The sequence below is a fragment of the Didymella exigua genome (assembly GCF_010094145.1).
Source record: "Didymella exigua CBS 183.55 unplaced genomic scaffold M421scaffold_1, whole genome shotgun sequence".
Taxonomy (NCBI): domain Eukaryota; kingdom Fungi; phylum Ascomycota; class Dothideomycetes; order Pleosporales; family Didymellaceae; genus Didymella; species Didymella exigua.
The window spans coordinates 18,560-32,982 of NW_022984775.1; the positions used below are offsets into that span (position 1 = coordinate 18,560).

General features: G+C 49.3%; 6 protein-coding genes across 6 annotated transcripts; 4 read left to right on the forward strand and 2 right to left on the reverse strand.

Annotated features, from left to right (window-relative positions):
• Positions 1–331: 331 nt before the first annotated feature.
• M421DRAFT_51306 (uncharacterized protein) lies at positions 332–628 on the forward strand (the record flags this gene model as incomplete). Its single annotated transcript, XM_033594919.1, has 2 exons — positions 332–409; positions 548–628. Coding segments are annotated over 2 exons (159 nt in total), but the record flags the coding sequence as incomplete, so codon positions are not given.
• A 69-nt stretch (positions 629–697) lies between these two features.
• Positions 698–1,585, forward strand: M421DRAFT_388043 (uncharacterized protein; the record flags this gene model as incomplete). The annotated part of the gene is made up of 2 exons (XM_033589935.1): positions 698–801; positions 955–1,585. Coding segments are annotated over 2 exons (357 nt in total), but the record flags the coding sequence as incomplete, so codon positions are not given.
• Positions 1,586–5,893: 4,308 nt separating this feature from the next.
• Positions 5,894–9,337, reverse strand: M421DRAFT_388062 (uncharacterized protein; the record flags this gene model as incomplete). Its single annotated transcript, XM_033589936.1, has 3 exons — positions 5,894–8,570; positions 8,621–8,757; positions 8,811–9,337. 3 exons carry the CDS (start codon positions 9,335–9,337, stop codon positions 6,370–6,372), a joined length of 2,865 nt encoding a protein of 954 aa, XP_033454052.1. The 3' UTR covers positions 5,894–6,369.
• A 436-nt stretch (positions 9,338–9,773) lies between these two features.
• M421DRAFT_96888 (uncharacterized protein) lies at positions 9,774–11,516 on the reverse strand (the record flags this gene model as incomplete). Its single annotated transcript, XM_033598434.1, has 1 exon — positions 9,774–11,516. One exon carries the CDS (start codon positions 11,514–11,516, stop codon positions 9,774–9,776), a length of 1,743 nt encoding a protein of 580 aa, XP_033454053.1.
• Positions 11,416–13,308, forward strand: M421DRAFT_414859 (uncharacterized protein). Its single transcript, XM_033590481.1, has 3 exons — positions 11,416–12,483; positions 12,533–12,756; positions 12,807–13,308. Exons 1-3 carry the CDS (start codon positions 11,706–11,708, stop codon positions 13,098–13,100), a joined length of 1,296 nt encoding a protein of 431 aa, XP_033454054.1. The 5' UTR covers positions 11,416–11,705; the 3' UTR covers positions 13,101–13,308.
• A 109-nt stretch (positions 13,309–13,417) lies between these two features.
• Positions 13,418–14,388, forward strand: M421DRAFT_414860 (molybdopterin-converting factor subunit 2). Its single transcript, XM_033590482.1, has 2 exons — positions 13,418–13,456; positions 13,676–14,388. Exon 2 carries the CDS (start codon positions 13,742–13,744, stop codon positions 14,294–14,296), a length of 555 nt encoding a protein of 184 aa, XP_033454055.1. The 5' UTR covers positions 13,418–13,456; positions 13,676–13,741; the 3' UTR covers positions 14,297–14,388.
• Positions 14,389–14,423: the final 35 nt, after the last annotated feature.

Consider the following 14,423-nt stretch of genomic DNA (forward strand, 5'->3'; position numbering starts at 1 on the left):
AGTTATTAACACTACCTAGCAAAGTATACCTATTAATAGGTATGCTTGCTAGGTACCCCCCCTTTTTTAATATTTTCTAGCCTCTAGCTTGTGCAGTTTAATAGTTATAACAAAACCTTCTACTACAAAAATATAGAGGTAGTTTTTCTCTTTCTTTTCAGCCCTAGTTTGCTAGAATCCATGTATTATTGATAAGGTTTTTGGGGGTACCCACGAAGGACGTTGGAGTATACCCATTCCGCCAGCCTACGTCCAAGGACTCACATTTCGCGCAGAAGCTGCCCCCAACTGCTAGAAGCTTACTGCGACTGAACAGCAGACGATCATCTGATACATACTCAACCTCAACTTGCGAGGATTTGCGCCCCAGCTGTGCGAGGTGGCAGATATGGCTGATAAACTGCTGGCTGTACGCGGTGGCAAGCCTATTAGCAAGTGCTAGGCTGATCGCTTTGTAACGCGCTCGCCTGAGCTCAAAATGGCCTTTAATTAAGCAAAGGATAGGTAGAGAATACTCTAGGAGGATCTAGAGATAATTAGCGCGTAGTTTAAGCTAGTAGAGGAGACTAAAGCTAAGTATAGCGTCTATAATAACAATGTGCATAACTTTAATAAGACTAGCTTCTAGATAGGCGTAATTGGCTCTATGAAGGTTGTCACAGGTGCAGAGAGACGCGCCTGACCTGCGCTTGTTTAGCCAGGCGATTGCGAGTGGGTTACAGTTATCCAGAGCATCTGCGCTGCTAGGTACGCGACCCCGCCCTTCATTATCTACAAGGGACGCGTCTATACCTCTGCCTAGTACAAGGAGGCTTTAATACTGCGTAATTAGAAGCTCTTAGTCTCTAAGAACAGCTAGATAAACAACATGCTTGGTCTAGAGTGGTTAAAGCACTTTAACGCGCATATAAAGACGCGCTAGGTAGGGGGGTACTAGCTGCTTATTTTAGATAGCTATAAGAGCCACCTTAACCAGCATTTTAAGGACTACTGCCTTAAACACAAGATCCTAACCCTCTGTATGCCCCCCTATTCATCGCACATCCTCCAGCCGCTTGATGTGGTCTGCTTCTCGCTGCTAAAGCGCAGGTACTCCCAGCGCGTTAGAGACTTGGCACGCCAACGCGTCTTCTATATTAACAAAGAAGGCTTCCTCCCTGCCTTTAAGGACGTGTTTTTTAATGTATTTACAGAGCAGAACTATTAAAAGGCTTTTAAGGCAGCAGGGCTAGTCCTAATTAATGCGCAGGTTGTATTAGATTGCCTTAAAGTGCAGCTACGTACCCTACTAGAACCCCTCCTCCTAGAGACGCTATAGCAGTTAAAGACTCTAAGCAATACCTATAAGTTTAGATCTAAATTAAAGCTTGTACGCGATTCCTTTACTCGCTTACCTGTTACAGCTTAGGCTGGTTTCTCCCAGCTTATAAAAGGTGGTGAGCTGATGCTGCATAAAAATGCGCTTCAACATGCTCAGATCCATGAGCTTGAAGAGCAATTAGCAGAGATGACCAAGCGAAAATCGCGTAAGCGCAAGCGGATTCAGCAGGGTGGTACTATAGAGTATGGGACTGCTGCAGCGCAGGTAGCTGCTAAGGCATCTATAGCGCCTCAGCAATCTAAGAAGGCTTATAGTAGTAGTAGTCAAGAACTAGCCTAACTAGCTCTTTGGCGCTGTAGGAACTGTGGTAGGACTAGGCACAATGCGCAAATGTGCAAAAAGGATACAGAGGTGTCCTTAGAGTTAGATGCTAGTAAAACGTACACAGGCTCCCTGTTTAATAGCAATAAAATTAAGGAGTTGTAGCATAGGTTAAGGCTACCAAGAGATTTTGGGACACTCAGTGATGTGGGACACTTGGTGATAGTTTAGGTTAGATATTTAATAACTAGTAGCCTACTAGATAGCTAATCTAGGCCTTTAGGTCTAATTATTAAAGACATAATTTACCTCTATATGTGTTATCTATTATAGCAAACGCTTTGCACCTGTATACTCTTAGGTGCGCAAGGTTAGGTTTTTATAGTAATATTACTATTCTATTACTAAAGGCAACTTAAATAAAGAATATTTTGTATAGTGTTTTCTAATAGTTTGTGTAGTTTAGCGTTTAATTGTAGAGGAATACTGCCGCCCTTGTGATTTCTGGCCACAGTTCCTAGGAGAGGTTGGCATCAAGTCGCATTGCGCGAGCTTTCTCCTTGTTCACACCCCCTAAGCGTTCTGCGTTACTATTCTGTGCTTATGTGTCTAGCGCTGAAGGCTCCACAGTAATTCCTTGTGTTGCTAGCTATTTTAATACGTCTAGTTTAACTGTAGCTATCTTGTTATCTGCCTTAATAGTCTAAACTAAGATATTATAACGTACCTCACGGGCTTGTGGATCACCGGGGCTCGTGGATCACTTTTGCCAAGCCCCCACTAAACTCTACCTTCCTACGTGATGCCTCAACAACAACGCTAGATAGAACCTTCTAATAAACGTTAGATATAGACTGCCCTTTAGGCTCTTAAACAAGACGCGACACTCTCTTAGCAACGCGCTGCAGCTATCTACAACATCGCTTAATTAACACTAAGCCGCCAATGCGCAGGACAGACTCTACAAGCAGATTACTAGCCTAAATCAAAGAATCTGACTAAGATTAAGGAGGACGTAGTTGTTAAGCATATACTTAAGCTAGTCACCCAAGGATTTCCCCCCAGGCTTGCAGCTGTAGCTGATATAGCCAATTCTTTGCGCGCAGAGCGCAATATTGGCCAAGTTAGCTTAAACTGGCCCAGTACGTTTGTTAAAGGCCGCCCTAAGCTCACAACAAAGTTTAATCACAAATACAACTATAAGAGAGCCCTCTGCAAGGATCCTAAGATTATACAAGGCTAGTTTAGCCTAGCAGCTAACATTAAAGCTAAGTACAGCATCCTAGATAAAGATAGGCTGGCGGAATGGGTATAGTCCAACGTCCTTCGTGGGTACCCCCCAAAACTTTGTCAATAATACATGGATTCTAGCGAAATAGGGCTTAAAAGAAAGAGAAAAACTACCTCTACATTTCTGTAGTAGAGGGTTTTGTTATAACTATTAAACTGCACAAGCTAGAGGCTAGAAAAGGTTAAAAAAGGGGGGGTACCTAGCAAGCATACCTATTAATAGGTATACTTTGCTAGGTAGTGTTAATAACTTAGCTAATACTAGGCAAAATAAGCTAATTCTTTTTTTATTAGAAGGCGCAATACTAGGCGCTTCTATTGAATAATAGATTATGTAAGCGTATCTCTGCTAGTTAAGAAGCTATAAGCCAAAACGTAAAAAAGCATACCCTACCCATCTGCCAGCCTAGATAAAGATATGTTTAACTTTAACAAGGCTAGCTTTATAATAGGCTAGATATCTACTAGTTTAGTTGTTACAGCTTTAGAGAGACAAGGACAGCTAAAGGCAGTGTAGTAAGGCAATAGAGAGTGGACAACAGTTGTCTAGGGCATCAACGTGATAGGGTAGGCTATTCTACCCTTCATTATCTTTAAGGGCTGCTATCACCTCTCTGCCTAGTATAAGGAGGGGGATCTACCTTATAATTAGGTTATTACAGTATCTAAGAACAGCTAGACAATAAATAAGCTTAGCCTACAGTAGTTAAAGCACTTTAATAAGCATACAAAGAAGAGAGTAGTTAGCAGCTACTAACTGCTCGCAATTAACGGCCATGAGAGCCACGACTCGCTCGCTTTCTAGGAATACTGCAAGGAGAACAAGATTATCACTATCTACATGCCTCTACACTTATCACACCTCCTGCAGCCTCTTAATGTGGGGTGTTTCTCGCCTTTAAAGACAGCGTATAGCCGCCAAGCTAAGAATCTTATGCACAACTAGATTACCTACATCACAAAGCTTAAGTTCTTACCATGCTTTATACGCGCCTATAATGCAGCAATTACTCCTAGTAATATCTAAGGAGGGTTTTAAGGCGCTAGATTAGTCCTATTTAACCTAGAATAGGTTATAATAGCGCTTAATGCCTAGCTACGTACTCTATTACTACTACTCCCTAGCAATAAGCCCTAGCAGTTGCAAACCCTAAGCAATACCCTTAAATTAGGATCACAATTAACGCTTGTAAAGGCAAGGATTTAGAGGCATGTAGATAGCTTACTAACGTCTATAGTAGAGGCTTTTAAGAAGGTCTTAAAGGGAGCAGTAATTATCACGCACAAGCTAGTGTTAGTGCAAAAGGAGATTGCAGAGCTTCAAGCAGCAAATAAGGCTGCTACGCAACATAGATTGCACAAAAGAAAGCAGGTTTAAGCAGAGGGGACCTTAACAGTTAAGGATAGGGCTTGTTTAGCTGCTCTTAAGGACTTTAGGGCGCGTAGTAATAGGAAGAAGCTAAAGAGGCAGGTGCGCGCTGAAGTAGGTAAACTATCTTAACAATAGTGTACACAGTGCAAAGAGACTAGGCATAATGCGTGTACCTGCTAGAAGGTAGTAGAAGTAGACTCTAAATAATATCACATCTTGCTTTGTACTATACAGGGCCAAAGTGGGCTATTTTGCGCCAGAATAGGGTGGTTTTGGTGGGGGCTTGGCAAAAGTGATCCACGAGCCCGGGTGATCCACGAGCCCGTGAGGTACGTTATATAACTAGATTAACTATATTACAAAGATAGAGTTCCTACTATGCTTTATACGCGCCTACAATGCTGTAATTATTTCTAGCAATATTTAGGGAGGGTTCTAAGGCACTAGACTAGTCCTGTTTAACCTACAATAGGTTATAAGCAGCCTTAATATAAAGCTGCGCATGCTATCACCACTACTACCTATTAACAACAAGCCCTAGCAGTCACAAACCCTAAGCAATACCCTAGAATTTAACTTACAATCTACTTTAATTCAAGACAAGTTTAAGAAATACTAGGGTAGCTTACTAAATTCCACAACAAGCGCGCTTAAGCATTACATCAAGGGTGCAGCAATAGTCACACACAAGCTAGTTTTAGCGCAACAGGAGATTGCTAAGCTTTAAGCAGCAAATAAGGCAGCTACATAATAGAAATTACATAAAAGAAAGTAAGTTTAGGTAGAAGAGACCCTAATAGTTAAGGAGGGCTAGTAATTAACAGCTCTAACAGAGTTTAGGGCGCGTGGTAATAGTAAGAAGGCAAAGAAGCAGGTGCGCGCTGATAGGGCTGAGCCAACCTAAAGGCGCTATAGACAGTGTAGTAAGACTAGACATAACGCGCGAATGTGCAAGACTAATATAGAAGTAGTCTCTAAGTAATATTACAGCTTGTTTTACCTTGTGCAGCGCTGTTTTGTGGTGTTTTGGGTCATAATAGGGTGGGCTTTGGTGGGGGCTTGGCAAAAGTGTTCCACTCGCTCGGTGTTCCACTCGCCCGTGAGGTACGTTAGTTGTAGTTGCAGTAACTTGTGTTAGTCGTGCCAAGAGAAAATGGCCGGTTCGGTGATATGGCCGGCTCGGTGATAATCTACGTTAATACTTATCTAGCTATACCCTAATTAGAGCTCTAATCACAGCTCTAAGCTGTACCTGATTCCGCTCACCATGGCGTGATAGATCGCCAGTGTCTGATCGGTCCAATATCCAGATGCGGATCACGTGATATGCACTCTCACCTCGATCCTTGCTGCGACACATATTCAATGTGGTATTCGCACTGCGTGGTGTATTTGAGAATGCTGCCATACTAGAGACGCCCTTCCCACCATATGCTGTCTTTGCGCATTCAATTCTGCTGGATCCATGACACTCTGTCAATCTGTGAGTGATACAAGTAAAACGTCCGAACTTCGGGCTAGGTAAGGAGATTCCAATCCGACTCGCCGCTCTTCATGACGATGGTGCAGTTGTTGAATGGTGACTTGAAAGTCATAGATAACGTCATAGGCCAACATGCGTTTAATGATAGCTGAGGCATTGGGGAATTACCAGTTGATTGCGTCGTCGATCAAACTGCGCTTGAGGCATCGCAGATTGTGTGCGAAGCCGTTGCCGTTGGATACGAGGCTGTCGCTTACTACGGGAAGAGATGCTCTGCTGTGGCCCACACTCACCGGCATAGCCAGTATAACATAAAATGAACGCAGCCTCACACTGACATGTAGTTCTCGGAAGGGCCGAGTTGACGCGTCCGCCACCATGGCCGACTGGCAAGCTAAGTAGGAGCCCTCGCTACCTGAGCTGATGAAACCTTTTGTCAGGAAAATAGACTCCATTGCCAGGCATCGAAGAACCGCTTCCGTCAAAAATGTGTGACTTCTCGAGTCCGATAGCGGCGGTCTTTGGACAATGAGCTGACACTTGCTATGCAACATGCTTGGATTGTTGATATATGCAGTGTGTCTATGCAAATGGAAACGTGCCGTGTCCAACTTCATCCTCAGCTTTCATGGACCGCAGACTCGACCCTTTCGATACTTTCCCTGTGGATTCATCGCTCGCCTTACCTTCCCTAAGCTGCTTGCTCACTCCAGCCGCTGGACTGGGTGGCGCACTGACCTCCGCCAATGGTGCCTCTACTATAAAGACCTCTTCCCCAGCCCCATCGTGGTACGTACTGTGCCGGATAGATGAGTTCGAGTGCTGGCTTTCACTGAGCTGTCTTTGCCTTCTCTTAGGCAGAGTCGGAGAATTTTGGCCCGTTGTACTCGCTGACGAGGACTTCCTGCGTGGCACACCCCTTTCTCGCCCGTTAGCGGATGTGTGAGAGTCGTGATCATCGTGCTGTTGTAACTGGTACAGACTGCTGTTTGTGGACGACTGTGATGTACCCGGTCTTTCAAAGTCTTTCTTTTCTGAAGAAGCCATGCTAGCAGCTGGCCCGCCGCTAACCGGCTTGCGCTTCGCGAGGTTTGCCAATGCCGATGCTGCCTGAATCGGGACACCCCATGCCTTCTGCTTGCCTGGAGGTGGAGGCAAAGGGGTTCCGGGAGGTGGCAAGGGCTGGCCACGGCCCATGGGCTCTGTGTGAGATTTCGTGGGAGGCTGAGATAAGGATGATGCTCCTACCGGTACAGGTGCCTCCCCGTCGTGAAACTGCCCATCACGGATGTGCACACCAATTGGCAGATGTGTGCTATCCACACTGCTCTTCTTGCGGTGGATTTGCCCTTGAGTCTGTTTCGCGGCGAGCCAGTTCCTTGCAGCCCCGGCGGCGGCATTGAAAGACTGATTGAGGGTCTGCTTTTTTGCTGTGGACGTTTGGGCACTGTGCGCTGCCGCAAAGGCAGCAGCGATCTGCTCCGGGGTCAAATCTTCCTTGGACTTCGATCGAGAGTGATCTGTTTCTGTTGGTAGATTCGGTGCCGAGTGCGAAGATTTCGACCAAAGTGTGGGTGTAGATTCGTCTTCTGCGCTTCTGTCCGGAGATATGGATGCAAAGTCAGAAGCATTAGATCGCAGTGGCGAATTCAGCGGTATGATGTGCGGTGTTGACTTCAAACTTGGCTCAAGCGTCTCCGTAGATGCGTTCTTGGACCCTAACTTAACAGAAGGCGTGGAACGCAACGAGCGTGCCTTCACCGGAAGTGACCTCAAGTCGGTGCCGGAAGTCACGCCCAGCCCGACCTCTTCCAGGTCCACGCTCGAAGGCACGGACAAGTGAGAATGTATAGACCCAGTGTCGAGCTTCTCAGTCTCGACAGATGCAGTGTCCAGGCCGGCGAACTCATCAACTTTCACATCGAGCTCGACTTCATCCTTCGCTATGCCCTCCCAGATGCCTCCCCTGATAGTCTGCGCAACGGTGTCCATGAAAGGCATGTCATCCCAGTTCGGTGACACCAATGTCTCGTTCAACACTTCCTTGATGCGACTCTCTATTGCCCTGAGGATGGGCCCATATGTGATCTGCCGTGAGCTGACGACAGGTTCGACCGACAACTCAAGGCGTGGCGGAGTCTCAAACGTCATCCACAGGCGATTACTTGGGGGTGGCTTGATGCGTAGAAGCAAGTGGCCTTCCAGCCGCTTCAGAAAACAGCCGAGTACTAGTGTGACCTCACGAGCCTTGAATCTCTGCCCCAAATCGATTCTCGCAGTGGCTTCAATCTCTATACGAAAATTGCCCTTGTAGCTCACGTCGGCCTCGACAATAAGATCGCCGTCGACAGTAAGCTCTTTCAATCTCGGATTCGTGATGAAAGGCGGCAAGGTTCCCATATCGATCTTGCGTAGCTGCACGCTGCTGATCAGAGCGGGCTTTGGTACGCGGGCGATCTTCTTCGTGACTTTCGTCGCTATGAAATTTTTGATCTCGGGTGTCTTGTAAAGCGCAAGGAAGACTCGACCTATGAGCGCATTGATCCAACGTGTATGCAGGTTTTCTTCGTTTGCGTGCAACTGCTGGACAAGCTTGACGAGGTCTGGTGTTTCGAATTTGATAGGAACCGGACATTGCCGGTTGGCATGGTCCTGGTGATGGTCCTTGGCTTGAAGCATGGCATGGTAGAAGTCTTCTTTCTCAGAACAATTGTCAGAGAACAGGTAGAACGACTTCGCTTCGGCCTCTGGATCGCTCTCGAGTTTCTGGTCCAACCGAATGCCTGGAACTGTAAGCTTAAAGATACTCATATTCTCGACAAGGGCCACAAACAGTTGCGTTTAATCCAGAGCTCCCCTTCTGGTATACGCTCACCGCCAGCGTAGACGTCGACTTCGTAGCGCGCGAGCGATATTACATGGCGCACATCGAGCTGGTCCTCGTTGTCGTAGAGCATCAGGTGGCCGAGTCTAGTCCGTTGTTACCTCTCCTGCCAGGTATGTCATGCCGTGGGGCGCCTTACCTCAGGACAACGTAGAAGACATTACGGGCCTTCTTTGTCTTCGTATTCGGAGCATCCAATGACGGACTCATCGTCTTGTTTCTGTTGAAGATGTTGCTGTACATCGACTGGTAGATGCTTGGGCTCTCCATGGCGACTATAGCACCGGCTGGGGTCGTGCGCTCTGGCGGCTTGCCATTCACACCACCGGGTACGTACTCGCGGCAGACCGCGAAATAGCCAGCAAATACATCTGCCTCGTGGGTCCTGCGCTTCAGTCCCTCCAGGATCTGCTCGTCCAAACCCACTCCCAGACTCTTGAGGTATTCATCCCTGCCCTCTTTGGTCGATCCGTTCGACCTCCTGCGCTTTGTCTGATCTACGAGGTGGTTCGGAGGCTCTTCGAGAGGCTTCGCATCGGTGTGTGTTGTAGCCCAGTACCATGCGAAGGCAGCAACGGCCGGCAGCAAGGTCAATCCTCCAATGAGGTATCCCCACAAGAACGTCCGCAACAGTGTCCCATAACCCCAGGATTCGGTCACACTCATCTTGCCAGCTATCTCACTAGTCTTGTTCGCTAACCATTGACATCGGCCGTTTGTCGCGGCTACGGTCGTATATCGCGACTTCGTCAAGTCTGCTGAGGGTGATCGAGGTGGTAACTTATAGCTCGGTCACGCAACGGGCCTTGTGCGGTGCGAATACGATCGTTGCGCGCGATGCTAGCTGAGCACGGGGGTCTGACAGGCATTGGATGGCTCAAGCACGGGTTTTGAGAGACATGTAAGCTAGGGTACAGAGTACAACCGGAAACAACGTGGTGTCTAGAAGTGTTGCGGATGTGGAACGAGAGCAGGCGCGTTGCAGCTGCGGGGCGGATCGGAGGTACCACGTGTGGAGACACTAGCGCGGATCCACTGTTGAAGCTTGATCTGATTCCCGTGGCTTGTGACGATCGCCATGGCGATGCAGTGAAATACGTGTCTAGAAGACGAAGATACGCGCATACTTGCGATCCATCTCTGCGTACTCATCGCGCAGCATCTTACTTCTTAGCTTGTTCAGCCTCATCACCACACCTTCCTCCTCACCCTCCAAGCTTTCGACATCCTCCTCCAGCTTCTGTGTGCCACGGATCTTCCAAATTATTCTTGTCAGAAGGCCCCCGTTGACGGCAGCATCCCGCTTCTCCCGAGCATCTGCTGCAAGATATGTCATGATCTTGCCCCAAGCTTCAAGACCGACTTCTTCGCACTGTTCGCACTTCTTACGTAGCTCATCATTGCTGCTGATCGGATCCAGGCTTTGCGCAATTTTCGAAGTAGATACACCGTCACGGATCCAGGACAGCCCTTGCTGACGCTGCTCTGAAGAGCGAGCAGTAGCAAAGAGGATCTCGCCGATGTAGTTCTTCAGGGCGGCCTCCTCGCAACGATCCTTCTCGCTGCGCATGAGTGGCTCATCTCCGGATGGCGGCACTGCCGGGTAAGCTGGCTCTTTCAGCAAACTCAGTATCGTGCCCATCAAACTCGAGTCCTTTGCATTGTTGTTTGGCGCGACTGGCGCTTCTTTGGCAGAGAGACGAGCGCGGAGAAGCGAAACGAGAATAGGCAATGAAGCGCCCACCTTCCCTTGCGCTGCGAAGAACGTAGCCAAATTCGTGGCCGCGTACACGATATTGGGAGTGACAAATTCTTTCGGCGCAGTCGCAGACAGCACGGCAGTCTGACGGTCAATGACTGTTGAAGGATCGGCGGTCGGCAAACCTGACATGGCGATGTCGAGCGCCCAGCGATACATCTCCTCGGCGGAGTCAGGCAGCTTCTTGAAACTCAGCCAGTCGGCATAGCCAAGGGCAGCCGTAACACGTTGATTTGTGGTAAACCCCTTGGTTGTGATGATTTTCAAGTAGAAAGTCTCCGGTGGGTCGCTAGCGGACACACGGTTCTCCTCATCTGGTACTTCTGGCATACCCGGCAGCACGGCTTTGGGTCGTAGGTTGATCTTCGACTCGACAAACTCGGGCGCCCAAACATTCCTTCTCCACTTGTCTGTGACCCATCCTTCCAGACGTTCTGCTGCTGCAGCCATGCCTATCAGTACTTCGTAATACCCTTGCCTCCATTCCTCGCTCTTGGCAGTTATGTCGAATCCTGCCTTACCAACACCAGGGACCAGGATTCCTCCCTCTTCCTGTTCGGCGAGGCCGGCTCCATCTATGTCTGGATCCTCCAATCGACCGAGCGCAAGGTCAAGCTCATCGTAGACGCGCGCCCAGTTGGGGAAACCCTCTTCTTCGTTGTTCTCGTCCACCTGCCACCATCTTCCTCTTCTGAAGCGAAACCTTGTCATCAAGCTCCATTCATGCGGCGACGGGAACGCGCGCTCCTGCTGCTCACTCAGGATGCCCATACCGGCGATGCTGAGGCATGACGAGACGAGAAATATGAGGATCGAGTATCGAACGCTGAGTTTCGCAGTTTCTTTGATGAACTTCTTGTGGTTGGCGCTTATCGAGAACAGTCGTGCGACTTGGCCGCTGGATAGGTGCTGGCCTGAAGGATAGAGGAATGGCAGCTGAGGCCGTGACGAGCCTGGATGAGCTATGAGGAACTGGCGAGGGTGCTTGTACGAGAATTGACGAGGACATGTGGCTTCGGCCGGGCGTATAGTAGACGACCGCAATGCCTGCCGTGGCAGCTGTACTCGACGCACTGGAGGTGGCATTGCTGCGTCGCTGCAGCGAGAGCGGAAAGCCTTGCGGAGAAAGTGAGCTCGGAGGTGCCAGAACGCGCCGCTACCGCCGTCCTATAGAAGCTAGCGCGAGTGGCAGAATCTCGAAAAAGTTGGAATCCCGCGACCATGTTCGCGCCTCGCTCTCCACGTTCAGTACAACGCCATTGTTCCGCATCCAACATGTCTAAATCGGAGCTCAAGGAAGAGAAGAAGAGTCGTAAGAGGCAGGCTGAGGAGAACGCTGAGGCGCCCGTCAAGTCGAAGAAATCGAAGAAGTCAAAAGACACAGATGCCACCGTTTTGCCCGTAGACGAGGTCAAGAAAGAAAAGAAAGAGAAAAAGTCAAAAGACAAAAAGTCCAAGAAGTCTAAGGACGTCACAGAGGAGACTGCAAAGGAAGCCGCTGCAGACGCAGCACCTGCTAAGGAGAAGTCTGAGAAGAAGTCGAAAAAGTCGAAGATGTCCAAAACCTCCGAAGAGAGCGCCGAACCTACCAAGACCGACGATGATGTCGCCATGACCGATGCGACTGCTGGCGCCGACGAGACAGCCTCGAAAGACGAAAAGAACAAGTCTAAGAAGGAAAAGAAAGAGAAAAGGTCCAAGAAACCCAAGACAGAGTCTCAGAGCGCACCCACAGAGGAGCTTGCTACCACAAATGATGCATCTGAGGACGTCGCCATGGCGGATAGGGCTGAAGTAGGTGTGAAGGGCGAGAAGAAATCGAAGAAGGAAAAGAAAGACAAGTCTGAAAAGAAAGATAAGAAGGAGAAGAAGGACAAGAAAGACAAGAAGTCTAAGAAGACAGAGGAGTCTGAGGTCAACATCGAAGTATCTGCAGTAGAAACGCCCGCTGCTGAGAGCAACGGCGGCGTCGAGACAGAAGATGCTGAGGCTGGTGCTGAAGGCGAGATTGGAGAGGGTACCGGCAAGAAGGGCCGTTTTATCGTTTTCGTTGGTGTGTGAAGTGTATTCATTTGATGCCAACCTCAGGCTAATTGTCCCAGGCAACCTTCCTTACACCGCCACGAAGGAGCAGATCGAGGAGCACTTTGCCAAGATTAAGCCGATTGAGATCCGTCTGCGCACATACAAGGGCACCAACAAGTTCATGGGCACATGCTTCGTCGAGTTTGACCGCTATGACCGCATGGAGCAATGCTTAAAGAACTACCACCTTTCTGTCTTCCCTGACGGCAAGAAGAAAGAGGGTCGTAAGATTAACGTCGAGTTGAGGTGAGGCAAATCTGAGGAAGTCAGGCCTTCTATATGCTAACAGAGTTCAGTGCTGGCGGTGGCGGCAATAGCGAGGCGCGGCGTGAAAAGATCGCGACCAAGAACACCAAGCTTCACGATGAGCGCGCGAATGACCGCCTGAAGCGTGTCGAGCTCGAGACAAAGCAGGCTGAGCGTGCAGCCAAGAAGGGCAAGGGCAAGAAGGATGCTGAGCGTGAAGAGGAGGAGGCCGCTGCTGAGACTGACAACAACGGCATTCATCCTGCTCGTCTCGCAATGATGGCTGGAAATGACGGATCGTCACGTCCTTCGTATCCTACCCACAGACAGCGATACTAGATCCTTCGCAAGTCCGCATGGGGGATGAATTACTCAAGCCGCGCAGGAAGTGTACGGACCCCAGGATACGGCCTTTGCATTGAATGCATTTCTGGATAGAATGGGTGCGTCTTGTTAGGTTGTGTCAGTATCACGGCCTTTGGATACCATACTACAGTACTAGACTTCAGCCAACGCTGCTATGCATCACAGTGTTGCAACTTTCCGGGCTGCGAGACCTCTTCACCATGCTGACCAATGAGATTTGCTGGGAGTGAGCCCCACCCGTTTAGTCACCATCACATCTTCAACGCCCTGCAGACACGCCCTCCCAATGACAGAAATCCAGCAAAATAAATTGCAAGTGGGATAAAGGCGTACGTACAATGATCTCTTTACCTTGGCTATCGCTGCCTTGCACGACAATCGCCATGGTCTACCAGTACCATGCCTCTGGGGCGTGGGTGCGTTCCATCTGACAGGGCTGAGCGCTCCATGTGCGACCTCTAATGCATTGTCACGGATTTTGCAAGTCCACTAGAAGTTTATAGTATCGGATTGATATCGCCCATCAGATTAGTACTGACGAAGACAAGATCATCTTGCACCACCTGCTCAAATCATCCCAAGGACAATCGCCTAATACCCGACCTACAAACAACATGTCATCCGACCCGTCAGTAACAGAAGGCTCGGCCTTCACCCCCGACATCCCCTCAGAAGCCGTGGTGAAAGCCACAGACGACATCTACATCGAGCTCACCCCGCACGACCTGGACTCCCGGGCCCTCACAACCTTCGTACGGTCCCCCAGCGCCGGCGCAACTGTGCTCTTCATCGGCACAACGCGCGACTCATTCAATAATCTGCCCGTCTCCAGTCTAGCATACACATCCTACACGCCCCTGGCTAAGAATACCTTGTTCAATATCGCAACCACGATCCTTGACAAGCACAAATGCGCCAAGATCGCCATCAGTCACAAGCTAGGCGAGTGTCCGATTGGCGAGGAGAGCATCGTGATTGCGGTGAGCGCGCCGCACAGGAAGGCGGCGTGGTTGGCGGGCGAGGAGGCGCTGGAGATGACTAAGGATACGGCTGAGATATGGAAGTTGGAGAGGTTTGAGGGCGGGGAAGGCGTTTGGAGAGCGAATCGGGACGGGGCTCGGGGGGCCAAAGTGCCGAAAGAAGAAGAAAAGGAGTTGCCGAAGGTGTAGGTCTGGATCTGGGGTACGTCGCGCTAGAGCCGTACCATGGGGATCGTGAATTAAGGAAGTGGCACAGGGCTAGAGCGGGGTCTGTTGGCCAGGTCAATGGTGTATCACATGATGTTGTGCCAAAGGA

Coding starts and splice junctions, on each gene's coding strand:
- M421DRAFT_414859 (XM_033590481.1), top strand. CDS start 11,706: ATGTCTAAATCGGAGCTCAAGGAAGAGAAGAAGAGTCGTAAGAGGCAG. Junction 12,484..12,532: donor CCGTTTTATCGTTTTCGTTG/GTGTGTGAAGTG, acceptor TAATTGTCCCAG/GCAACCTTCCTTACACCGCC. Junction 12,757..12,806: donor GTCGTAAGATTAACGTCGAG/TTGAGGTGAGGC, acceptor ATGCTAACAGAG/TTCAGTGCTGGCGGTGGCGG.
- M421DRAFT_414860 (XM_033590482.1), top strand. CDS start 13,742: ATGTCATCCGACCCGTCAGTAACAGAAGGCTCGGCCTTCACCCCCGAC.